At 41.8% G+C, this 26,022-nt stretch overlaps 2 protein-coding genes across 2 annotated transcripts; both read right to left on the bottom strand.

Annotated features, from left to right (window-relative positions):
• Positions 1-6,692: 6,692 nt before the first annotated feature.
• On the bottom strand, positions 6,693-18,465 carry zmynd12 (zinc finger, MYND-type containing 12; the record flags this gene model as incomplete). The annotated part of the gene is made up of 8 exons (XM_079515649.1): positions 6,693-6,812; positions 9,229-9,377; positions 13,448-13,541; positions 14,017-14,139; positions 14,973-15,142; positions 15,412-15,583; positions 16,437-16,578; positions 18,326-18,465. The coding sequence occupies 8 exons, from the start codon at positions 18,463-18,465 to the stop codon at positions 6,693-6,695; spliced, it is 1,110 nt and encodes a 369-aa protein (XP_079371775.1).
• A 688-nt stretch (positions 18,466-19,153) lies between these two features.
• emp3b (epithelial membrane protein 3b (MAM blood group)) lies at positions 19,154-24,292 on the bottom strand. Its single transcript, XM_079496009.1, has 5 exons — positions 24,199-24,292; positions 22,996-23,083; positions 22,488-22,590; positions 20,066-20,206; positions 19,154-19,537 (listed from the first exon to the last, which is right to left on the bottom strand). Exons 2-5 carry the CDS (start codon positions 23,071-23,073, stop codon positions 19,362-19,364), a joined length of 498 nt encoding a protein of 165 aa, XP_079352135.1. The 5' UTR covers positions 23,074-23,083; positions 24,199-24,292; the 3' UTR covers positions 19,154-19,361.
• Between the last annotated feature and the right edge of the window lie 1,730 nt (positions 24,293-26,022).

Genomic DNA, 26,022 nt, shown 5'->3' with positions numbered 1-26,022 from the left:
AATCTGCAGCCTATAGTGACAGGGGAGAGGGATATAGAATGCAAGGTCCTTACCAAACTGGACAAACCTAGTTTAATTTTTTGCAAAATTGCGGAGGGTGAGTTTAGGAAGAGTATTATTACTATTATCTTTATTGTTACTAATAGTAGATCTGTTTCTGAAGGGGCGGGCTTACCCCACTGTAAGCACCCAAGAGCCAAGGCGGGTTCTCACGCTGAAAGCACTCCATAAAGGTGTATGTAGGAGAGTGATATGGGCAGGTTTTCATGGAGACTGTGGCCATGCTTGGTGAATTGGGGAGATGGGGTGAAGTGTTTCTTGCAAGTGGTTATCTCCATTGGACAGGGATGCGGTCCGAGGGCTGTAGGCACAGTGTACTGTCATTTCAAATGTAGCAATAGTCCTTGTTGGAAGGGACATAGTGAAGGATGGGGAGAGAGAGGGCAAAACTGGAACCCGAGGTGGAACTCACGGCCCTCGCAGTGGTGATTATATTATGTACAGTACGTTGTAATCCTCTCTAATAAACTGAGTTCATTGCTTATGATCTTGGGTAATTCGGTTAATTGTTTTCATGAACAACTCTGCCTAAAGTCAAAATGCGGCGCTACATTGACAGTGAGTTAATGCATATCTTTGTGGACCTGCTGTTTGTTTGAGCTGTCACGCTCAAACAATCACATATTTTAACGTACTGCCATATCACACCCAGGTTACAGAGCATTCTGTGATCCACGGAAAGGTTTGTAAAATTCTCACTTGATTCATTGTCAATGGAGCCCATTCAAAAGGTGCTGTTTAACTCACAGGTTAACTCTTGGGGTAGACTTGTTGATGTAGACAAAAATTAAATAAATTATTCAAGATCATATGAATACTAAATATGAATTCTGCTTTGGGGTGTATTTCCCTTTAAGCACAGAGGGTATGACTTCTAGAAATGTTACACCCATGGGAGATTAAATTAAATACTTTTTTAAACTTATGCTTTTAGATGGCTCTTTACCATTTTTCTTTTTTTTTACAAGAACAATAGCAGTTCAGTCGGTCTGCTATTTATTTTTTATTTATTTTTTAACTTCATTTAAAATATAGCACTTTATGATGAACAGATGCATTTTTCTGCTCAGATTACGTATTTGGGAAACGTGACATGGAGTGTGAAAGCTGAGTCTACACCGGCAAGCATAATATACCTCAAAACAGATGACTTCTCACTGCCATAGTATGAAACAACAGAAACCCAAACAATACATATCAACACCAGGATACTTGTGGTTTCAGATGGGCCATGATATGCCAGGCTTTCCCTCCCTTTATATAGTATATCTAGGAGATAGGTAGTTTGTGTATTTTGTTTTGTAAATATTAAGGTAGTAGGATTAGCTCTATTTCTAACTAGAATTCCAGCTGATGAAACTGGAAAGGCTAAAACAACTGCCAACGTTAACATTTTGGGTAAGCTAATATGTACAAATTGGTTTGTACGATACTGAAAAAGGAGAGAAAGAAAAAAAAAGTTACAACCGAAATTTGGTGCTGGAGCTTCTGGATTTGGCTAGATGTGATTTCTCAGTCATTCTATTTGCCGATGACAATTTAATGTTATGTTTTCTTTTCTTTTTTAACAAAGCGAGGCAACCTCCAAGCTATGTCAGCATGATGTACAAATAAAAATAATGCAAAAGGTTATATATTTTTTTTTCAGTCTGTTTGAATAGAATGTTACTTTCTCATTCCTTTAATGGGGGAAAAAAAAACAACGTTTCTGGGTATTACCGTAGCCAATATCTTTTTTTTTTCTTTTGATACATCGTTTTACACTAGATCACTTACCGGTCCACCTTCCACTACTACACCTGTCAATACAGGCTCTGGGGTAACTGCCATTCGTCTTCGAAACCATTCACAGTATATGATCCAAAGCACAAGCGAATCCTGTTTTGCCTCAGAATGTTTCTTTGTAGACTTGTTGACTCTTGCAAAATTCAGGGAAGCAGCCTGGATCTCCCTTTCCTCCCACCCCGTTAAAAAAAAGAAGATGCATGTGATATATATATCCATCCAAGCTATAGGGATCTGCCTGTGAAATGATGCTTATCGGCAGATACACTAACAACAATGGGGGGGAAAAGAGGTTGTAAGCTATAACATAAGGTGCAGTGTATGATGAAGGTTTACAGGCACTTTTTCCTTGCTTGTTTTACATCATTCTTTTTTTCTTTCTAATTTATGTTTTTCTTTTTTCTTTTTCTCAAAGAAAAAAAGAAAAAAAAAAGTTGTGTGCACTAATATTGTCTCAATAAAGTGAGACCGCTGTGATGGTTGACCCCCTATACCCCCTTTTTTCATGTGGGGAGGTTTTACTAACTGTCTGGAATCGAACAGGGGCTTGAGGGCAGTAATCACGCAGATGCCAAATCTAAACGTGGCAGATAAGACAAGACAATGAGAGGTGACTTTTATTTTTTCCTCCCGAAAGCTGTCAAGTTAATCGCAGTGTCTCCACTCAGAGATTTAACACCATTTCCAGTACTGTGATGTTGTCCAGCATAATATTTACTGTATACATATATACAAAAGGAAAAAAAAATACATTGAAAAAGAGAAGCTGTGAAATCCCCCCCATGTGTCCCCATCCAGTACTTGACATGCCCTGATTCCCAACAGGTAACCTACCCCCATAACGGTACTTCTATTTGCTCTGCTGATATAGTTGCCCGGGAGTACCGTTACAGGGCTGGTCACCCTGCTTTCTGAAAGGTCCTATGGGGTGACCACCTCCTGTTTGGAGTCGTCACCCTTTTTCCCAAGTTTTTGTCTTTGTATTAAACTCTGTCATTCCACATTCATTGCTTTGTAGATACATGTAAATCCAAGATGACATATCCTCTTTACACCTTAAACACCAGCCATAGGAGAGATGACGATTTTCTTTTTTTCTTCTCTGAACATGATGCATTGTTTGAAACCATTCAGCCAACTTCATCCATAAGCACATCAAGCCAGGCTAATGTTACTGAGCTTGTTTGGGACAATTGTTTGTGCCCTAACAACTATGAAAATGCCTTTTCATTGTCTGCATGGTGTCCTTTTGTGAGCATTGATCTGAGAAGATGTGTATTTCCCTCACAGGTAACCAAGCACATCGCTCACAGTTTGGTTCAGGCTTGGGTTCTGTCGGTCTGGTCTTCTCAGAACAGTGGCCATTTCAAAGGAGAGACAAGGCATGGGAGATATTGACCAGAGCCAGGGAACGCCACGTACTAAATTACATGGAAGCAGAAAACACCGGGAAGGTTATACTGTAGTGTGTCCACTGGTAACCTCTTGTTCTCAACTGGTTTAATGAGCTGCTGAAGTGTTCCCAACACTGCCCTTTGTCTTAGCACTCAAAAAGCACCGCAAGTTAAAAACGTTTCAACTTTTAATGAGAGTGTGGCGTTTCAAGTGGTCTTTCGGTTAGCCATATTATAGCAGCTATGTAACAGCTACAGTATGTGACTGGTGCTTTCCAAACGCACCTCTATTTTAGAAAGAAGAACAAAGTGAGAGGTGCCCAGTGGACACATAATAGTTAAGTCATAAAGTGGTCCTTGTTGGCCCGTGGATATAAGATGTCATTAGCTCGAGATGTGTTTGGCCTGCCTAGAGCACGCACAGCAAAAGCGTGTAAAAACAAAAAGAGTGTAAAAGACATGTCAATAAGTGTCCGTTTTGACACTCTGGTTTGAAACTTACACAGAGGATTTAGCTGTGCAGGTATGGGATACTCCAGACTGATCATTGTGTACAACAACACAACGCAAAAAGGTTACTATTTATTTCTGAATTGCTGCTAATGTATATTTGGCTCAAATATTTAAAAAGGGAATATGTGGAAATGCTGTGCAAGCGTTTCCACGTTTCACTGCCTCTCAACACCTAGAAAATGAATCTCAATGCCAAAAACAAGCATTTTGTTGTATAATTCAGTACTAATAATACTAGTAATGAGATGAATTTAACATTGATTCTTTGTTTTGATATAAATAATTTTTTTTAAACTGTTTCAGAATTTGTATATAATATGTAGGATTTGAAAGCGATCATTAGGTTCCTTTCCTCTGTTTCCTTCCTCCAGGTTTGCAGTATCAATACCAATGATGGCAACAAAAAAAAAGAAAGAAAAAAAAAAGGTTTATGCCCCAATGCATTGATGCAGCTTCTCTGTTGGTTAGAATAGAGACAAATTCACTTTGTCCAACACTAGTATTTTATCACCACATGATAATTGATTTCACACCTGGCGTGATACGTGACTCTGGACTTGTACGCAGAGTCGTGCTAGACCTCAATGTGAAGACAATTGATTTATCATCAGACATTTTGACAAGTGTGTTGCAAAATTCCCAAATCAGTTATAGTTCACCAATGTGCAAAATGATGTACATATACTGTATATCCCTCTTTTTTTTCTTTTCTTTTTTTTAGATCAAAATAAATTCATTCAAAAAAGATGAAAAACATGCCTGCTTCTTTTTATTTTATTTTGATCTGCATGCACAATACATTGCAATGTTCAGTGGACACTGATTTCACAATGTTACATGGTTAATCACTCCCCAAAGTTAATTACCCACTTACACGTAAACCCTATATACTTCATTGTAGGAACAGCAAAAGTAGCCAATCTACTAGCTCACAACGTGTCGCATATGTGACTGTCACTAAGCTTGTATGTAGATCAGCTATTTTCACTATCTCTTTTTACGTTGAAAAAATGAAATGTTTGACACTGTCGTGCCGCAGTGCGACCACGTAGGTGGTGCGCCACTTTCCCCTCCTGGCTTTGCCCTGGGTTGGCTCCCATAGAGTCAATTTACTGGCCTCAAGTTCCGGGTGCTCGACGCAGTGCCCTGCCAGCCTCATCCTTCTCTCTCTGATTTTGTCTGTGACTCGTGGTAGGTCCCCATAGAGGTCCACATTTCTGATGCGCCTGATGTGCCTGAACTAACAGTTGTGTGATTTTGGTTGACCACCTGAGTGGTCCCTCATGAGTCTCCATCTAAACCAAAGGGGTGACGGGTGAGCATCATCTGATTCGCTGAGATGTCTTATCAGTGTAGAATTTAAATAAAAAGATTTTGAGGGGGGAAAAAAAGTATTGAACAGCCTACACATGACGTGCCTAGCGGATATGAAAGCATTCATATCATTGTGCACGGACGTTCAGTCTCTCAGATAAAGTAGTTGGTGATCGTATCATGGATATCAATAATGCTTACATAGATTAGTGTTTCGACACTGAGTCAAGCATCATAAAACCATGACACTAACATGCCCAGAATTAAGGACGTCAGTGGTTGCAGCAAGGCGGACCTTGCTGTCGCCTAGATGTCTCTCGTAGCCTATCTATAAAGTATGCTACAGTACCGGCAGTACACAATACATATCAAGTACACTGTATCTCAAGTTCAAGTACATAGACTAAGATGTACTGTGCATGGGCTAATATCACAACAGTGCCCTCTGGACCCTCGTCTGGTTCTGACAGACAGGTAGTGTGTGCAGGCTGGGTGGTGTGTGACAATCCTGTTGAAGTATTCCTTTGGTACGGCGACTGCGGCGGCGGCCGGCGAGTACCCGGGAGAACAAATTAACGAGACACGAGACAGTATCACGCTAAGGTTCACAAAGTTTATTACACAAACAGGAAACATATATAGTGCTGGATCATAATGACGTAACAATAAGATATGAGACAGAAGAACGTGCCTACTGCAGCAAGGCTGACCTTGCTGTTGCCTAGATGTCTCTCGTAGCCTATCTATAAAGTATGCTACAGTACCGGCAGTACACAATACATATCACGTACACTGTATCTCAAGTTCAAGTACATAGACTAAGATGTACTGTGCATGGGCTAATATCATAACAGTGGTCCCTCATGAGTCTCCATCTAAACCAAAGGGGTGACGGGTGAGCATCATCTGATTCGCTGAGATGTCTTATCAGTGTAGAATTTAAATAAAAAGATTTTGAGGGGGGAAAAAAAGTATTGAACAGCCTACACATGACGTGCCTAGCGGATATGAAAGCATTCATATCATTGTGCACGGACGTTCAGTCTCTCAGATAAAGTAGTTGGTGATCGTATCATGGATATCAATAATGCTTACATAGATTAGTGTTTCGACACTGAGTCAAGCATCATAAAACCATGACACTAACATGCCCAGAATTAAGGACGACAGTGGTTAACCCTATATGGTACAGCAGTGTGATAGACTACAATTTACAATTTACAATCAGAGCAGACGCTCGTAATGCAGAGTGACTTACAGTGAGCAAGAACATGGTAATACATCAAATACATAGAAATAGTCATCAAGGATCATAAGGAAGCTAAGAAGCTAACATCCATCTAACAGTAGAATATCTGGAGTCTGAAGAGGTGAGTTTTCAGACTACAGAGGAGGGCACAGTCTGGTGCATGTAATGTAACAACATACATCATCATCATCATTTTTCGATCGCGGTCGAGATCGTGGATTTCACAATAACACGCCAGACTTCCCGGTCCTTCATTGCCATCCCCAGTTCCTGCTTATACTGATGCCTGTGTCCCTAGCGATGACATCAGGGAACAACATACAGTAGGTCTGGGTAGATGGTGGGCAGGGCAGGCTTTAGTCAGCCAGCCTGTTCCGTTATTGGGGTGTGTGGGTTCTCTTCTGTACCAGCTGCAGCAGGTCCTGAATAGGCTCTGTCAGGTTGTGGTTTGGTTCTAGCTTGCTCAACTGCAGGGCTCTGCTGCCAAAACCCAGGGCCTGACACACACACACACACACACACACACACACACACACACACACACACACACACACACACACACACACACACACACACACACACACACACACACACACACACACATGGAAATAAACAAACAGGCTACAGCTGTTATACCGTTCAGGGCAGAGTTAAAGCTCACTTATATAATGTTGTGAATTGGGGCCGTGTCCCAGTGGGTCTGACACTCACTCCTGATCACCCAATCAGATGGCAGACTGGCAGTGGTGGAAAAAGTACTCACATTTACAAAAATTGCCTCTGAGATGTAGTGGAGTAGAAGTAAAAGTAGGCCTACTGGAAATTGGAAATCCTATACACAAATTCCTCAAAATTGTACTTAAGTGCAGTACTTGAGTAAATGTACTTAGTTGGCTGGCTGGCTACGCATAGTGCTTTACACTGGATGTGCGAAAGATAATGTGGATCCGAGATTGATGACGGATGATGTCCGACACAGACAGATGGGTGGAACGGGTACTCGGACACGGGTACAACAGGTATTGCATAGCCGGGTGGGGCATGGATCTCCAACTTCCATCGTTACAGACTCGGTGCTCTACAGCCGGGCACCGGCCTAGTTCTTTAGAATCAAAAAAGCATCTCAGCCCTCAATGGTTTTGGCCTCACTTGGACTTATTTCGAACAGAAAGAGTAGTCAGTTGAGGCATAAAGCAGGTGCTGTACTGTAAGTGATGTCTCTTTTTTGTCCCTTCCAATTTAATTGTTTATCCTGTGTACGTAGTTCTCACTCCTGATTGGATCAAATTAGTATGCCCGACCTGATTATGTATTTTCCATTTATAAATAGCCGGAGACAACAGGGAGACCCCTGTTACTGAACAAACATGCTATAGCAATGATTACCACAGGAATACAGAGTTATTTAACACTTCTTACAAATAATACCCCAAATAATCACTTTCAGCACCTTTAACTTGGACCAAAATTAGGATGCATAATATGAAACCTAAGCTAAAATCAAAATGACCCCCCAATGTTGTGCTCCTGCACAAGCAGTGTTTCTCTATTATGCCACAGCTAGCTGGAGTGTCTGGAGTGTTTTGTTTTCTTTAGGACAGTGAATCAGAGAAACAGGAAATGGCAAGACGATACCCCAAACTGCTGACACTAGGCAATCTGTGAATTTGACTAGAATGCAAATAAATGCTATTAGAGAGCATGAACATCATGCTCGCGGGCCTCTGGCAGGTAAAGAAATCACCCTTTGAGAGGTTGTCTTTTGCATTAAATGTCTGATCTGTGGTATAGCAGCTCTCCTCACTTCATACATTTGCAACCTTATACACTGCCATGACAGCAAAGGGCACGATGACATTGTACATACAGTACGTACATACTACATACACAGACACACACAACCAGACACAAATACACACGCACGTATGCATTCACGCAAACACGAGCGCACATGCACGCATGCAGATCAGCACTCGGCCAAGTCCTACTACATCCTGGCATTGAGCCACTAGTGTAGTGTGGGAAATGGAAGAACTGGCCTGTGAATGGTAAATAGACACACACAACTAAGCTACAAGACGGGATATTAGAAATACAGACGGAAACTGGTGAAAAGATTTCTTGAATGCATATTAAAGACCTTTTGAGAGTGTGTCATGGTGTCTGGTTTATCCCTTCCCCTCTCCCCTTCCTGACCTACTAAACTTGAAAGACCTTTAAGTCTGTGACAATCACCTGTTTGATACAGGCCTTTTTCCACATACTTTTTTTTGCCGTCTCTGAATGTCAGTCAAACCACCACTAGCATGCTGCTGAAAAGCAGCACACTCAATTTACCTCCAACCTCCAATAATACACTACTATGTAATAATAAATACACTATAATTCCTGACCTGTACTGGCATGCATGAAACCAGTGAGTGAAGTCAGGACAGAGATGCGCTGGTATAGGATCAACTCCCTGATAAATCCCACTGCCAATCCAGCGTGATAGTCTTTAAGGCTTAAGTAATTACAGCTGAGCTAATTCCACCACCAATGAGACGGTGCAGCATACAGTACACAATGTGTCACTGTGTCAAAATGGAAGTGGCAATTATGCAAATTAAAGCACACAAGGCATTTTTTACTATTTTTCATGAAGGGTAATGGGCAAGATAGGGCCCATATATGTGCTATATCTTGCGCCACCCCTTATATTACCCCTTATCCCTAAACTTATTTCCAATTTTTTACTATTTTGAAAAACATTTCAAAATAGTTCTGAAATAGTGCAGATTTTCTTTTCTTCTTTTAAACATGTTTTTCAAGATAGTAAAATATGGCAAAGACGTTTAGGAATAAAGGGTAAGATAGATCCATTGGAAAGTATATAAAACAGTGTGCCAAGTGATCTCTTTATTGCGCCCTCACCTTCAGGCGGTCTCCTCCCAGGTACCAGAGCATGGCCAGGCAATGGGCTACCAGGGCAGTCTGTGCCGTGTCCTCCTGCCTGGAGTCCTTCTCTCCAGCATCCAGTATGGTTGTAAGCATGTGCTCCACCTCAGCCTGCTGGGCCTTGTCTAAAGCCCCAAACCACACCAAAGGGTTGAGACGGGACAAGACGGTTTTAGCGTTCGTCCCAGCGGTGTGATATATGACCCAAGTGATTCAACTGGTTCAATTCAATGGCCCAAACCACACCAAAGGGTTGAGACGGGACAAGACGGTTTTAGCGTTCGACCCAGCGGTGTGATATATGACCCAAGTGATTCAACTGGTTCAATTCAATGGCCCAAACCACACCAATGGGTTGCCATGCAACCGTTTGGTTGTGAGGAGTTGCATGGCGACCCATTGGTGTGGTTTGGGCATCAAATCAAACGGAAACATGGCAAAATACACACAACAGATTGCGTTGTGCAAATTATGTAGGTATGTACACCTGAGAATTTCCATACACATTTTATTCATACACCCTTTATCGAGACATCATTTAGTCTTTGATTTATTTTTAATGTTTTTTCACAACGGCAGTGGTGTCGAGGCCGCCTGCTGGCCTAGTGGTCCAGTGGTCCTAGTGGTCCAGTGGTCCTAGTGGTCCAGTGGTCCTAGTGGTCCAGTGGTCCTAGTGGTCCAGTGGTGTCGAGGCCGCCTGCTGGCCTAGTGGTCCAGTGGTCCTAGTGGTCCAGTGGTCCTAGTGGTCCAGTGGTCCTAGTGGTCCAGTGGTCCTAGTGGTCCAGTGGTGTCGAGGCCGCCTGCTGGCCTAGTGGTCCAGTGGTCCTAATGGTCCAGTGGTGTCGAGGCCGCCTGCTGGCCTAGTGGTCCAGTGGTGTCGAGGCCGCCTGCTGGCCTAGTGGTCCAGTGGTGTCGAGGCCGCCTGCTGGCCTAGTGGTCCAGTGGTGTCGAGGCCGCCTGCTGGCCTAGTGGTCCAGTGGTCCTAGTGGTCCAGTGGTGTCGAGGCCGCCTGCTGGCCTAGTGGTCCAGGCGCATGCCACATACAGTATAGGTATAGCCAGGCTCTGGCCTGACAGGGGTGCAGTACGTTGTTCAGACTAGTCATTGGTCCGACAAATGACAACTATTGGTTGAAGAGATTTGTAATCAGTATACTCAGTTGACCATATTATTATCTAAATCATTAATGTTGAAGAATGAGCCATCTATTAATAAAGGCATAATGTGATTAAATACAAGTTTATTATAAATTTTTGAGCCATCTATTAATAAAGGCATAATGTGATTAAATACAAGTTTATTATACATTTTTGAGTATATCACAATCTTGATCCATCCATGTTTAACCTTTAATCTACATTTTTAAGTACAGCGTGATCTTGATCCATCCTCGTTTAACCTTTAATCGAGATGACCATAAGATGATGAATACATTGTACGCCCATTTTCCCGTAACTGTTTTTCCTAAAAACAGCATTTACCGATCATGGGAGGGTTGATAGAAATCTAAAATTGTCACTATGATGCAAGGAGAGGTCACACGGCCTCTCGACATGTTTTGCAAAGTTCCATATTTCTATACTGTGCAGGGGAGGTTTATGCTGTTCTGACTAAGCTGACCACCGAATAACCTCGAGGAAAAGCAGAAGTATCGAGGGGAACATGCAGAGAATCGTCATCTGGAATCCACCTATTTGGCTTCATGTTAATGTATAAAATGGACAGGGAAAGCTTTGACCAGGACGCTCAGACTTCATGAACTGGCACTTGGTGGTTACACATTAAACTGCAAGGGAAAGAATTCTGACGCCCATGAGCTCATGTAGTACATTTCATTCTATTATTCAATCTGTAATACTTTGATTAAATACATGTTAAATCCTTAATACCTTTGTCCGTTCTTAAACTTCACCAACTAAAAGGACGCGCAGATAGCGTGCTCCTAGAGGGTTGTTCTAAAGTATCTCACTGCACAATTTGTTTTGTTATTATCAAGAGCTATCTCCTTCACAACCCACCTCATCTCCTAACCTAACCATAACCGCAAGCACGGGAGCAGACACTAGTCCGACATGCATCCTGCCCTGTCTGAATTACATGCGGTCCCCGCCTGCACGTTGCGTGTTCGAGTCCCGTTCATGACGACCTTTACTGCATGTCTCTCTCCTTCTCTCTCTCCTGTCAATCTTCACTTGAAACTATCAATAAAGACAGAAAAGCCAAAAACAAATCTTTTTAAAAAAAGGGAAAAAAATGGCAGTGGTGGAAAGTAACTAAGTACATTTTTGAGGTACTGTATGTGTACTTTACTATAGCATTTCCAATTTCCAATGCTTTTACTTATATTGTACTTTCACATTTTATTTGAAAACTTTAGTTACTAGTTACTTTGATTATTATTACAAAACATACATTAAACACTTCAGCCCCTATATACATGTTGAGTACTTTTTCCACCACTGTAGAATGGTCACTGGATAGGTCAGGATGGTCACTGTTGCAACCCGTAACCACAAAGCAAGAGGACGCCGGAACTAAAGAGATAACGTGCCAACTAATAACAGCTCAGCCAGGTCAGGTCACACTAGCCTGGCTAATAAGCCAGACCGAATCAGCCGTTGGCAAAAAAAATAATGGCCTGCCGGCGGACAGTGTTGTGTGATATTAGTCTGGCTTATTAGCCAGGCTAAGGTCACACGCCCCCGGCGGCCGATCAGGACAGGAAGCCAGGCTAAATTGCATTGAGGCCTACGGTATATCTAGGCCAGTTGCTACTGGAGACGGTATAATGGTACAGACAGAGGACGTGTCAGTGATGCTCCTTAAGTCAGCCGCCATGACTGCCTGGTGTTAAGACAGGCGCAGTAGGCTAACATGGCTAAATATAGTATCGCTGACCTTATTTTCAGCGATACGCCAATGGAGCTCCATGCATGCTCTCTAGGCTGGAGGGGAGAAGATGCTGACAGTGAGTGGCTGATGACATCATCTAAAGCTGCACAGAGCTTCAGTGGCAGAATGGCGCGATAAAAGTGCAATTTGCTCAGCTGGATCAGATAAGGTGGATCATTAAGCACATGAACCCTAGCGTGCCTATAGACTGTAAAACAATATGGATGAAGGGAGCTATGACATCGCCCATTGGTTTCTACACACCTGTTTCGAAGCAAATTAAAATCCATTATCCACCACATTGGATTTCATCAGTGATCTTCATAATGGGCATCTATCTATCTATCCATCCATCCATCTATCTATCTACCGGTATCTATCATTTCTATTTACAGTAAGTGGGCCGGTGTTTATAAAAAAATGTTTTTGTGGCTTTCGCCTTTATTTTATATTCTTTTATGGAGGGACAGACAGTAGGCTGACAGGAAATGGGGAGAGAGATGGGGGGAAGACATGCAGTAAAGGCCATCGGGATCGGCAGGGACGGATTAACCCCTACGAGGGCCCCTGGGCCGGTAATTTTTGCAGGGCCCCCATAGGGCGTGTTTGCGCAACATTTTTGTGTTTTTCCGTGTTTTTCCATCTTTTTGACCTAAATTTAAGGGTCCCAGGAGCCCTTTTCAGGGTGTCAAACCCAGTACCGTGCGGTCCAATTTCCCTGAAGGGCCCCTGAGAGCCAAGGGCCCCTGGGCCACGGCCCCACTGGCCCAATGGCTAATTTGTCCCTGGGGATCGGGAGTCGAACCCGCGGCACACTGCCAGACTGTATTACCAGCCAAGGTGCCTGGACCACTGAGCCATGGCCCAGGCCATATAATCCTAATATTTCTATGGCCAATTCCCATCTGTTTTGTATTGTATTCTATTCCTTAACCTTGTGATTTAAAACAAATACCTATGAGAACTCAATATAGACCCATGATGATGAACACAGAATTTATGTTCATCATATAACATGTAACTTTTAAATTTCATACAAATATTTAAATACAGCATTTATGCATTCACCAGCTGCCAATAAAGTTTAATATACAATTTTATGGTTCATAAAGGATAATAACAGATGTTGCAGACGTTCAGTCATGAACACATCAAAGTACAATACAAATTTAATATGCTGAGTTTCAATATTCATCCAGTAAATATTTTCCTCAGATGTTCTAGTGTTTATTTGATATTCTGTTGCATCTTGTTTGATCATTAATCATCTATTCTATTCTATTTTATTCAAAACAAGACTCACCAAAAGGAGCTTCAGATGACACAATGGATTTGTGGGCATCATCAGTGTGGCTCTCAAACTGTTTGGTCAGATGGGAATGCCATGTACTTGCCACCTACAATGCGAAGACAAATCGAGGTACAAAGACGAATTAAATAGAGCGCCTACTATACAGTTATAGTGTTGTCGTTAAGGTCTTTCTCTGTAGTGCCTGCTGTGCCTCACTTACTCAATCTTGGGTTCCCTAATATACCTATGTCTCATTTAGAGAAAACACAAGTGTTCAGATGCACTTTGTTGCAGTTTCTGTCCACCCAATTAGAAAAATGACACTTTGAGGGCTGGAAAGCGAGCAAGTGACTACAAACCTTGGGTCAGGGTTGTAAATATTATTGATTTTTTTTTGCCCACTCATACTAACTTAAGGTCAGTCATCAGTCAGGGAGGCAGGCACGGCATGTTTATATGTTTAGCATGTGTCATGTCATACATAAAAGGCGATGATTCAAAGCACATTGCAATACATAAAAGCATAACAGAGAAGGAATACAAATAAAGTCCAGTAAAGCCAAAATAAGAATATAAAATACCTCAGAGTATAGGGAATGAGCAATGGGCATCTTCCCCTGTTTCACAAACACATTTGCCATGAGAAAGTATCCGCTGCAGGTGACAGTGCTGTGCAGACCGTATTCTTCACTGGCATAGTACACCTTAACACAAAAGCAGACTGTCTGTCAGACTTGGAATGAGCTTTATTCTCTTGGTGAGAGAATTAAGAATTGCCACTAAATGCCATTTAGGATGTTTTGTTTGATACCACAGATGCAATGGTATAAAAAAAATAAATGAAGCTGAAATCAGCAGCCAGCGGTCATACGCCTCGGAAGGTTGCAGCAGACTGACAAGTAACTAAAAGCTGGAGAACTAAATTCAGAGTTTTAAAAGGATACAATTATAACACACTCAGGGACGTATTAACCCCCACGAGGGCCCCTGGGCCGGTAATGTTTGCAGGGCCCCCATAGGGCGCGTGCGCGCAACATTTTTGTGTTTTTCCGTGTTTTTATGATCTTTTTGACCTAAATTTAACTAAATCAATGGCCAATGACGGGCCCCAGGAGCCCTTTTCAGGGCGACAAACCCAGTACCGTGCAGTCCAATTTCCCTGAAGGGCCCCTGAGAGCCAAGGGCCCCTGGGCCACGGCCCCACTGGCCCAATGGCTAATTTGTCCCTGAACACACTGGGTAACAAATGTAATCAAATGTAAGCCACGTTCGTAGCAATGTGAACCGATTCAGAATACGGTCATATGAGAATAAAACTGAAACGAGATTAATAATGAATCAAATAATAAATCAATGATCAAACAGGAATACAAATTGTATTGTGTGTCACAGGTCTATCATTACAATCAGTGAGAAAATCCATCGTTAAATGTACATCTCAGCTCAGCTCAGCACAGATGTTAGTAACAAGACTTTCATTGACTTGACATTATGTTATTGCCAAACACATTGGCACGCTGGCAGCAAAGATACAGACATCATTGGCGAAGCTGAGCAGGGCGGCCTCCAGGTTCCCTTTGGCGGTATGGAGCCGACCCAGGCTCCTGTGCAGCTGATGGCGGACTGCCTGGCCGCAGTCTGGCTTCTTCATTACTGTCCACTCTGCCTGGGATAAGTACTCCTCTGCCTGGGGTAGACTGCCCAGACCTGGATATATTATTTGCACAGGTCACACATGCAGAGAGAGAGAGACATACAATAAACAAGCACACATGCAAGCCTGCACACACACAGCCTGCAGCGCAGCTGTCTAATTTCGACAAAAAAAATCCACAGAACTATGTATTACATTGCACTGGCATTCTTTGCATGCCACGAGGAAAGGGACCAATCTGATCAGCAGCTCAAGGCAAAACCAAACACTAGAATTATTGTAGGTGGAATATCATCAGTTACAAATGTCTTGGTGCACCCACCCATGTTGGCTTCACCCAGCAGCAGGTAGGCAGGGACCAGCTGGACGGCGCTAGGACCATAGACGTCCATGGCACACCGTAGGGAGAGTCGGGCAGCCGGCAAGGCCTCCTGGTACTTTCCCTCAGAAAGCTTGCTCTGGGCCACCTCCCTGGAGATCTCTATCAGCTGCTCCTGGGTGGACGGATGGGGAAACCAAACACCAGATGCGTTTCTTTTGCAAAAAAGACCCCGCTCCTTTTTCTATGTAGATCATTTGGAAATCTGAGGTAGAAACCAATGGTGGGGATTTGATCCTATAAGCCAGCTGAGGGTCCATCTGGGTTTGAATGGATGCAGAAATCTTTCTAATTGTTGTACAAAAAAAATCACACCTGTGTGAACTGAGTGGTGTAAGGTCTTATATAGACTGATCAACTGTGGTCTGACTGACGTCTGACGTAATGAAATCACACCCGTGTGAACTGGGTGACCATAGCAACCATGCTCATGTTTTGGTACGAACAGAAACGTAAACTAACAAAGCCAGTTGTAGGAGTGGTTTACACCACTCAAAAATATTTTAAAAAGTCTTTATATGACTATAGACAGCACGTGCACCAAGGCCCGCCCCACTCGATCATGATTGGAGGAAGGCCCCTCTCATCCTGATTGGATGAAGGCTTTGCCACCCAAAGCCCAAACCGAAACTAGGGTTTTTTGACCCCAGGGGCTCACTGGGGACAGGGAGGAACTCCTTATATGGTCAGCACACTTTATAGTAGGGAGGATTATCCAAAAAATAAGAACAAATAAGTGATATTTGAATTAAGTGAAATCACTGAATATACCTTTAAGGCCTCTGCGGCGATTCCTCTCATGATTTTTGTCAATGGTATATGACTTGGTGGTATATTTATTTGTGTGACTATATTTGCATAAACGTGTCACAGCTATGAGTGTTAGTGAATATAGGCTGTGAGTGAGTGCATCCAGTCAACCATCCCTATAATGTCCTCATGGGACACCGCATACAGTAACTCCTCACCTGCTTGAGCAGTGTTTGGGCGCGGCGGGCGTCACGATCACTCAGCAGGGAATATAAGGGTGGCGGGGTGCGAATGGGAACAAGCAGCTGACAGATCCGCTCGTGGATCCCCACCCAGTCAGCACGCTGGTGCTCTGTGTCACTGAAGGGGAAAATAGAAACACAGGCAGTACACGCCTGCTGTACTGTACACTGCATTCAAGTATGAAAATTGGCACCCTCCTGTCCTTTCCTCTTCCCCTCCCACTCATGGTCCTGACTCCTGCATGCATGGGGCAAAGGAATTTCTACTTGGCATATAAATGCAGTGGGCTAATACTATACAGAACACAAGATGGTCTCTATAGGGTCCAACGACATGCAGTTGTCTGTCTTGAATGAATCTGATTGCTTTGGTAAAGACACTAAGGATTAATCTAACAAGTCAATCCCCCCCAAATGCACCTCTGGATATATCCTTTAGTTAGTACATAGTAGGGATGACCCGATACACTTTTTTCGCTTCCGATCCGATCCCGATACCTCAATTTCTGTGTTAGCCGATACCGATACCAAATACCGATACTATAGTGTTGTGATCTCATGTTGTGTTTATAGCTATCTAGCTATATATCTCGTGTTGTGTTTATAGCAGACTCCTCATTCAAATGTGCACTTGCAGTTTGGGCAACTCCATAGCAAACTCCACATGTCCCAACATTTTATTTACCTGCCATAGTGTCAACCCCCTACCCCCTGTGTCGGATCTGTGGTTAGACTGGCATATTCACCGATACCGATATGACCCGATATGACAAATAAGGGCCGATCCGATACTTTTCCCGATACCGATACAGATCGGGACATCTTTAGTACATCTATAGTATACATTATATATATATATATATATATATATATATATATATGATTATTTTTAAAGCTCTTTTTTAGCAGATCTACAAGCGTTACGGGCTTATAGATCGGCTATTTCCATTACTTCTTAATTATAAATTTTTTATATAAATTCTTAGATTTGTTCCGTTTGTTTTAACATTTATACAATTATTTTAAAAAATAAATATTTCTTTAAATGTTTTAATTGTAGGAGAAATAAACGGGATATTTAACAAGACAAGTCGTGAGTGTTCCTGACCATAAGATTTGGTCTGTGACCTGGGGGAGACATGGCACTGATGGCAGCCCCTCCCACACATGTTTTCCCTTCCCTTCCCCTCATCCTTTGTTTTTTTGCAGCACACTTGAGACAAGTTGAGGGGTGTGTATATGTACAATGTTCCATTGATTCATAAATGCGCGTCACATGAAACGCATTCGAAAGGCTTGGAAAGACACCATTGACTGTATCACTGTAAAGAAGTTGGTGGTTGTAACTTGTAAGCTCCCCTCTAAAATAAGAGAATATCTTTAGTGGCTCAGTCAACCCTAAACCATGCAGACAGGAGCAACATTTGGAGCAAAGCATGTCACCAAATGCAGTAGAAAAATGTCTGTCTCTTCTTTCTACTTAATTGTTGCCCCATTTTTTGTGATATAACAAACAGGCTGTTCTTTCACAATTCGCTGACTGTCACATGTGCAAAAACAGAAGAAGAAAAAACAACAACTTTGTGGTAAGTTCATTTCCAGCTGTTCGTTTCCCTCTGCCACATTTTCGGTGGATGCAGGTTCTCATGCCAAAACGTTCCACAGGAGTGTTGTAAAGTCTTGTGAGCAATGCCACCTAGTGTTCAAATTACATATCCCAACAAGCTCAGCCTCATTTAATTATCAGCATACAACTTCGTGAAATTAAAATAATAACGCACTAATTGTTTAATTTGATTTAAAAATATAGTTTTAAATGAAATTATAGAATCATCAACAAAAACAATACAACAATAAGAACTCACCAGTAGAAGGTGACGCAACACTTGGTGCATTGCAGGTGCGCTGCTTTCTGACAAACTTCACATAACCTTTTTACACCTTTAGAGTTTGCAAGAGGATTTATTGTGGATGTCTCCCTTGAAGCTTGATGTTTACTAGGCATTTCCACCGTACGTCGGCTAAATTCAGACTTTTTGAACTAATTTGTTACAGGTAGGCTACAAATGATTACAACCACAGCTCTATCCACACCACAGAGATTTCTGTTTACAAACTCTACTTTTGGTTGTCATGGCGATGATAATCTTTGAATTTGTGCATTTCGGTGGCCTCTGTAATGAATTCAGACACATTTTCAACAACAACGCCAGCTGTTCGAAATAAAAAAAAGCATGACAATTCAAACAGAACCTTCTGATGAATTGAAAATGGTGGACCCTGTTGTAAACAAGTGTAATGCTTAATCATTTCATCTGAAATGTACCCATTTCAATTAATTGTCCATCAATCAATCAAACCAACCCATAGTAGAATGAAGGTAAGAATTCTGTTTTTCCATGTGATCTTTTTTATTGAGATATATTTTGGAGGCACTTATTAGACATTAGAGATAGGTACTATATAGGTACAAAAATATATTTTAAAACTTTGCAAATAAGCATAAAACGTCCGAGGCTACTCTAAGCATAAGTCAAAGCAACTCCAGTGCCATTTAAATCTAAACCTTGTCAGGAAAAGAGAATGAGAAAAAACAACAACCCAATACATAACACTTCATTGGCACTTGTCTTAATTTGTCAACATGAATAAATTCTAATTATATATATTTTTTAAATGGGATAATCAGGCTGCTACATGCGGTAGGCCTATATAAGCCTGTATTGTCTTGTTAAAAAAAACACATATACAAACATTTGTCAAAGCCTGAACAATCAACAGAGGCACCATTCACAGCATACCTATATGTATCAAATCGTTCAGATGTATAGCCAGCTGCAAATATGAGTAACCCTGTCACTTCAAACACTGTCACATAGTAATCCTCCTGGATCCATGCTCTTACTGTTTCTTTCGCAGATGGATGTACATGATCCCACTACACAGCAGCAGAGGCACACACACCCAGGCCAGGATGAAGCAGTAGCCAAAATGTCCTGAAAGCATTTCCTTGGAGACCTGAAGTATCTCTTTGTGGTGTAACGTGTAGATGAGAGCTGCGGCAAACGCTGTTAGACCTGAATAGACAGTAAGGATGGTGATGAACATTATGCCTTTCATAAAACAAATGTATTTATTTAAGCATTAGGACAATACTCCATAATCTACAAACAGCATTAGATGTAATTAACCATAAAAAGTCCATAAAAAGTTAAAAACACACAGTGGTGGAGTGGTCGGAAAAACACATTTTTTACTTAGGTAAAAGTATGAATACTGTAATGTAGAATTACTCTGTTACAAGTAAAATTCCGGAATTGACTTGAGTAAATAAACGTACAAATGTATTGGCATCAAAATGTACTTAAAGTATCAAAAGTAGAAAATACTCATTGTGCAGTATTTCTCATTTCAAGTTTTAAAATGTACAGTATGTATGCATGTATCTTGAAAATAGCAGATACAGTATAAGTAAAGGTACTTAGTTACTGTACACCACTGCATTATGGTTCTGGAAGGCAAGGTTAGTGCATGGGACACATACATAGAGCCGGGTAAGGCTATATTGGCACTTTGTTTTGTGGCTCCTGTTTCCTTATCATTACCTGCAAAGACTTGACACAAGCCTGTAAAGTAGAAGAGACCACCCTTGGACATGGTGAACAGCTGTCCCAGGAACACCAGGAACGACACAGAGGAGAAGACCAGTGACAGAACCATCAGGACCTGGACTGCCTGAAGCCACTCTGAGGAAGGAACAAGAACGCCATCATGCACCACACCACACCAGGTATATAGATAGACCAATACTAGAAAAAAGAGAAGGTCTGCACACTGAAGTATAAGCTCCAAAGCGTAAAAGATTTATTTAAGGTTCCTTACACCATAGTGGACATGACATTTCGAGCCTCACGGCTCGTCATCATTCACGAGGCTCGAAATGTCATGTCCACTATGGTGTAAGAAGGAACCTTAAATCAATCTTTTACGTTTTGGAGGTTACTTCAGTGTGCGGACCATATCTTTTTTCTTCTATTATTTACCTCGGCCCGGCACCTGGCGTTTAGTTTGTGGATGTGCGTGCTCTATTGTAATTTTCTGTTATATAATATAGACCAATACTGTCATCATTTTTACCCCCCAATAATCTATTTTGCTTTCCTCTATTTAGTTGTTGAGGTGGATTATGGTGGGTTTTGAAATTGCAATGAAGAAAAGTACACACATGCTTTTCAATTAGCTTTGACCCAAGGATGACGCAACATCCGTACCATGTTTGTTGACAAAATATTATTGTTATTACTGGGGTGGCCATGTAGCTTAGTGGGTCGAGACAGTCCATCTGATAAGCAGAAGTTCACCAGTTCGTCCCCTGAGAGTCCTGACCCTGGTTTACACTGAGCCTTAACCATTTCTCCCCAAAGCGCTTATCATGACCATCCGAGCAGCCATCAACTGGATGAAGCTGAAGCTCAGTTTCCCCCGTGGGATTAACAAATGTCTACCTTTCCCCCGTTATTATTATTATTATTTTTTGTATACTAATACAGTAAACAATCAAAAGGGCATTGCCTGACCATGGATCACATCAAGGATCTGCAACAACCTTTCCCCCATTATTATTAATACTTGGAACGATGCAAGTTGGAAATGAATGCCCCACCCAGTGTCCCTTTTATGCCCATATGGAGTTCTTTGTCAGGCATGCCCAAATATGGAGTCTATGCAGATGTCAGAACATATTTGTGATGTCAGAACAGACATCAGGCAAAGGCCTTTTGTGGCGGTTCTGGACAACCGTGGGTCGGAGGAACCACCCAGTTATTATGTCTGTGTCCCTTTTATGCCCATATGTGGAGTTCTTTGTCAGGCATGCCCAAATATGGAGTCAGAATGATGTCAGATCAGGACAGCTCCATATGGAGATCAGGTCCAGAGCCCGGGCAGAGGCCTTTTGTGGCTGTTCTGGACAACCGTGGGTCTGACCGACTCGACACCAGGCACTGCACTCCCTGTGGGGGTGTGGAGCGCGTGTGAAGTCGGTGGGGCGAACGGGTCTCGAGTTATGTGGATTTCAGACGTACACACGTACGTACGTACGTACGTACGTACGTACGTACACACACACACACACACACACACACACACACACACACACACACACACACACACACACACACACACACAGAGATGTGCATTTATAGTTACATTTTCTCCTATTTAGTCATTGTCATTTTCCCCTTATTTGCATATATAGTCCCCGTCACTACCAACCCCTACCGTGGTCTTGGCAAGACAACCACATGTCTCCTCCAATATACACTACCGACTCGAGTCGTAAGCTGCTTTTCAACTGACAGTGATGAATTTCACCGGGAGGGCATAATGAGTGTGGAGGAATGCACTATTCTTCCCTGTTCAAACTGAGTGGGCCCTCCGACCTTACATGGCCAGTTGTATTCATACGTATATTTGTTGTAGCACCCAGTGGCAAAATATATGACAAAATGTCGTAAGTAGTAGATAAATGATTCCACCCAGTTTAAGTGCAAACTAATGAGAAAATAGGGTATCAATCAATCAAGGAACCACATACAACACAGCCCTGAATGGATGATGATAAGCTGCTCTGTTCTACAACCAAAAACCAGAGTCTCTGTTCTCTGGTTTAGGAGAGACTTGATCACAGAGGCTTTAAAAGTGGGTGAAAAAAAGAGGTTGGAAAAAAGTGTATATAAAAAATAGCTGATCTGCAAGCTCACAACAAGTCACGGTACGACTTCCAGTTTTGAAAAATAACGCTCGCCTATAGAATTAAATGCCCAAAATAGGCACACCTGAATGGGTTCCCAGATTGCATGGTAAATGGATGGGTATGGAATGTAATCTGCGAACAACATTCAGAGGTTGGAGAAAATGTTAAAGGTTAAGGTTAAAGGTGAACGCTAGGAGGTGGCCATTTCCGTCCCCTGGGACCAAAAATGATGCCCCTGCTTGATCAGGAGTTTTAATGAAATGGTTCCTTACCAGTTTCCTGGGAGGAAGCACACAACCAGGTTCCTGTGTCGTTGTCGAACCTGCAGTTGTACCACAGGTCTGAGTTCTCCAGGCCGTCCCAAACCCACCAGGACTAGACAGACAGACAGACAGACAGACCGACAGGCAGACAGACAGGCAGGCAGGCAGGCAGGCAGGCAGACAGACAGACAGACAGACAGACAGACAGACAGACAGACAGACAGACAGACAGACAGACAGGCAGGCAGGCAGGCAGGCAGGCAGGCAGGCAGACAGACAGACAGACAGACAGACAGACAGACAGACAGACAGGCAGGCAGGCAGGCAGGCAGGCAGGCAGGCAGACAGACAGACAGACAGACAGACAGACAGACAGACAGACAGACAGACAGACAGACAGACAGACAGACAGACAGACAGACAGACCAAAATATACATCATTGTATTACTATAATTATTAACTAATTTGATTGAACGTGAATTAGTATTAATCGTGACATCAAATTGATTTCTATACCTTCTCCATGGTGGCAATGAAGAGCATAGCCAGGGTGATGAGATGCAGGAGGGTAACGAACATCAGCAAGTATGCCATCTTTAGTTCCCTGTCAAAAACATCATCCGCCCAGCATACGCATGGCATCATTATTCATCATTACATGATCATGTTAATTTAGCACATTTGTTACTGCCACACTTGTGTTATGGTACCTTCCTGTTTTCCTTTTAAACCCAAAATGGAAAATGTGAGCCGCAAGACAAAGAATACTCTGTGTTACATAAGACCCGGTGCCAAAACAGAGTGCCAATGAACTTCTTTTTAAAACTACTCGTTGACTGGCCCATGTGTTAACATACAGTGAACCTGTTTTAGAGTAAGTGGGCGAGGTTCATTGAAATCAAAATGGTGTCAAAATGTTTACTCAATTAACCTCAATAACCTTCTGAAGGTTGGTGTTTTGGGGTTCTTTTTCATGGCTCAGAATAAACAGCGTGTTTTTGAACCTACACCTGGTGTTCATTAAAGCAGCTCTACTTGTAAACTCTTCAGACTTCAAGTACGGTATGAAGGAAATCATGTGTTTTTACATGGTTGTTACAAAAATGAAGTGAAACGAAGACCCAGCTGCATCTGTAATACGTGTAATTGTAGCCTAAAATTGTTAAAAAATTGTCAGACAAAAAGTGAAATAGAGAGAGGAAAAAAAGGAAGAGGATGAAATTATCTATGGATCTTTATCTTAAGGAAAAGTCCAAATGGATGGGTGTCTGTAGATCTTTATCCGAAGCTCCAACTGGGTGGTACTCAAGTCTCCATGATTGTCAAATGATATAATTACTGTAGCCTACCATAGATTACACCCATCAAAGTGAAAAGTGAATGAAAAATAATAATTCATTGGAAATGGCATAAAAAGAACCAGACTAAAAAATAATGACCCAACCCTAACCATATTATGACAGGATTTTTTATCAAGTACTGTTCAACATAAGGCACAATCATTGTTGATATTGCTGAGATTCATGCTATGATTCATGTTATGATCATATTTTATCGACATTGTTGTGAATGCCAGAGATTTCTTAAGCTTGGACCAGAAGCAACAAAACATGTCAGTACTATTTCTGTTTTGATTATGACATACAATGAAAGGAATGATCAATATCCAAGTTACATTATATTCATTCACTATTAATAGTAGCCTACATTTCCACTCACCTTGGTTTTAGATCTTGTTCTTCTTTTAATCTGACCTCACCAGCTTGCCTCACAACTCCTCAATATTATGCCCCTCTCAGTGGTCCTCTCATTTCCAGGGGAGCCACACCTCCTTTATTTTTTTTCACCCACGCCATCCACAGTTTCCAGGGGGAGGAATGTAGAGTTCCTAAAAAGAAACTCTAAACGCCCATTTCCCTTGACTTGAACAGAGCTCCCTTTTTGCTCTCCCTTATAAGCCTGATCTATACTCTGTCGTATGACAGTGTGTGCCGCACACCAAAAATAGCCGATCTACAAACTTTCAGCGTGTCACATCGTCAACATGCTGCGAGCTTGTAGATTGGCTATTTTACTCTTGCAACACCGTCATACGGCGCAGCCTATATGTATCTCACACTCCCTCAGTGCAGAATCACCGTCCAAAAAAGAGTCAAAGCAAGACCCACCCATGGGCAGTGGAAGGAACGAGTGGCTCGACCACATGAAAAGATCCTTACTGTAAACAGTCCATTTAGAGTGAACTCTGGTACCTATAATGACCGTGCTGCCACTCCTCATCCATCTGTGTTGTGAATCATATGAAAAATAAACATGCAGCTACTGTATAGCTTAGTTTTGTTTTGTTTTTTAGTTTTTTAACTGCAGGGGATAATGATGAGTGAGAATGGAATGTAGTACTCAATGTAGGCTGTTTAGGGCTGTAAACGTTGTTTTTAACTTCTTAATGACTTGCCTTTGCTATATAGTATTTTAGTGTACTAGACCAGGGGTTCTCAACCCGTGGGTCGCGACCCCTCGAGGGGTCGCCAAATTATTTTGGGGGGTCCACAAATTATTTAAAAAAAATAAAAAAATAAAAAAAAAGACAGGCAAATGAATGGCTGTAAAGTGGAAATGAAGAATTTACATATAGTACACATAGTATATGCATACACCTTCCCTAATGATGATGGTTTCAGTATTTATTTATGGTGTATTGTCTCTATTATTAAGGTTATTGTAGCAGTCAATTTATATTGGGGGTCGGGAGGGGGCGGGGCGGGGGTCCCGAGACGTTGCCAAAGCATTTTCGGGGGTCCCCGGCCAAAAAGGTTGAGAACCCCTGTACTAGACGTGGTTCCCAAACAGTGGGTTGGGAGTCTGGGACCCATTTGTGGGTCGCGACTAGTACAACTTTTTTTTTTTTGGTTCCTAAATGATTCAAATATGTATTATTATTTCAAAAGATAAAAATACATTATGTTGTTTGACAAATTTAGTGTGGAAAAAGGGTAAACGTTGTCTTTTATCTCTATCATCCATCCTTAGGGAACTCAAGGGAGTATTCACATAGGGTTAGGGTTCATCATAGACTGATTATTATTGTTATGAGGAAAACAAATTTATTTCCCCCCTGCAAATTACTGATTGATTGATTGAATACTTTAACAGTTTGCAAAAAAAAGCACAGGAAAGTAGGCTACAGTTCAATACCAGGTCTGCTAAGAGGATTTAAACCCCATGTAAGCCTATATGGCAATTGTTGCCATTGGGGTCCTTCATATTCAATTCATAGGATAAGGAACATTTAATGACATACAAATAGGCTATACTGACTGCAACCATAGATGTCTATGCTGCAACCAGTGGTGAAAAGTAACTCATTTGAGGTATTTGTACAATTGTACTTTACTTGAGTATTTCCAATATCCAGTACTTTCACAGATTTACTTCTACTCTACTAAATCTCATATCCAAATATCCTTTATTTGAAAACTATAGTTACTACGCCTATATAGTTACTTTATAGATTTGGATTATTATTACAAAACATACATTAAC

The sequence above is a fragment of the Electrona antarctica genome, assembly GCF_951216825.1.
Source record: "Electrona antarctica genome assembly, chromosome: 2".
Lineage (NCBI taxonomy): Eukaryota > Metazoa > Chordata > Actinopteri > Myctophiformes > Myctophidae > Electrona > Electrona antarctica.
Note: the sequence above shows the minus strand (reverse complement) of the source record. Positions and strands in the feature narration are given on the sequence as shown.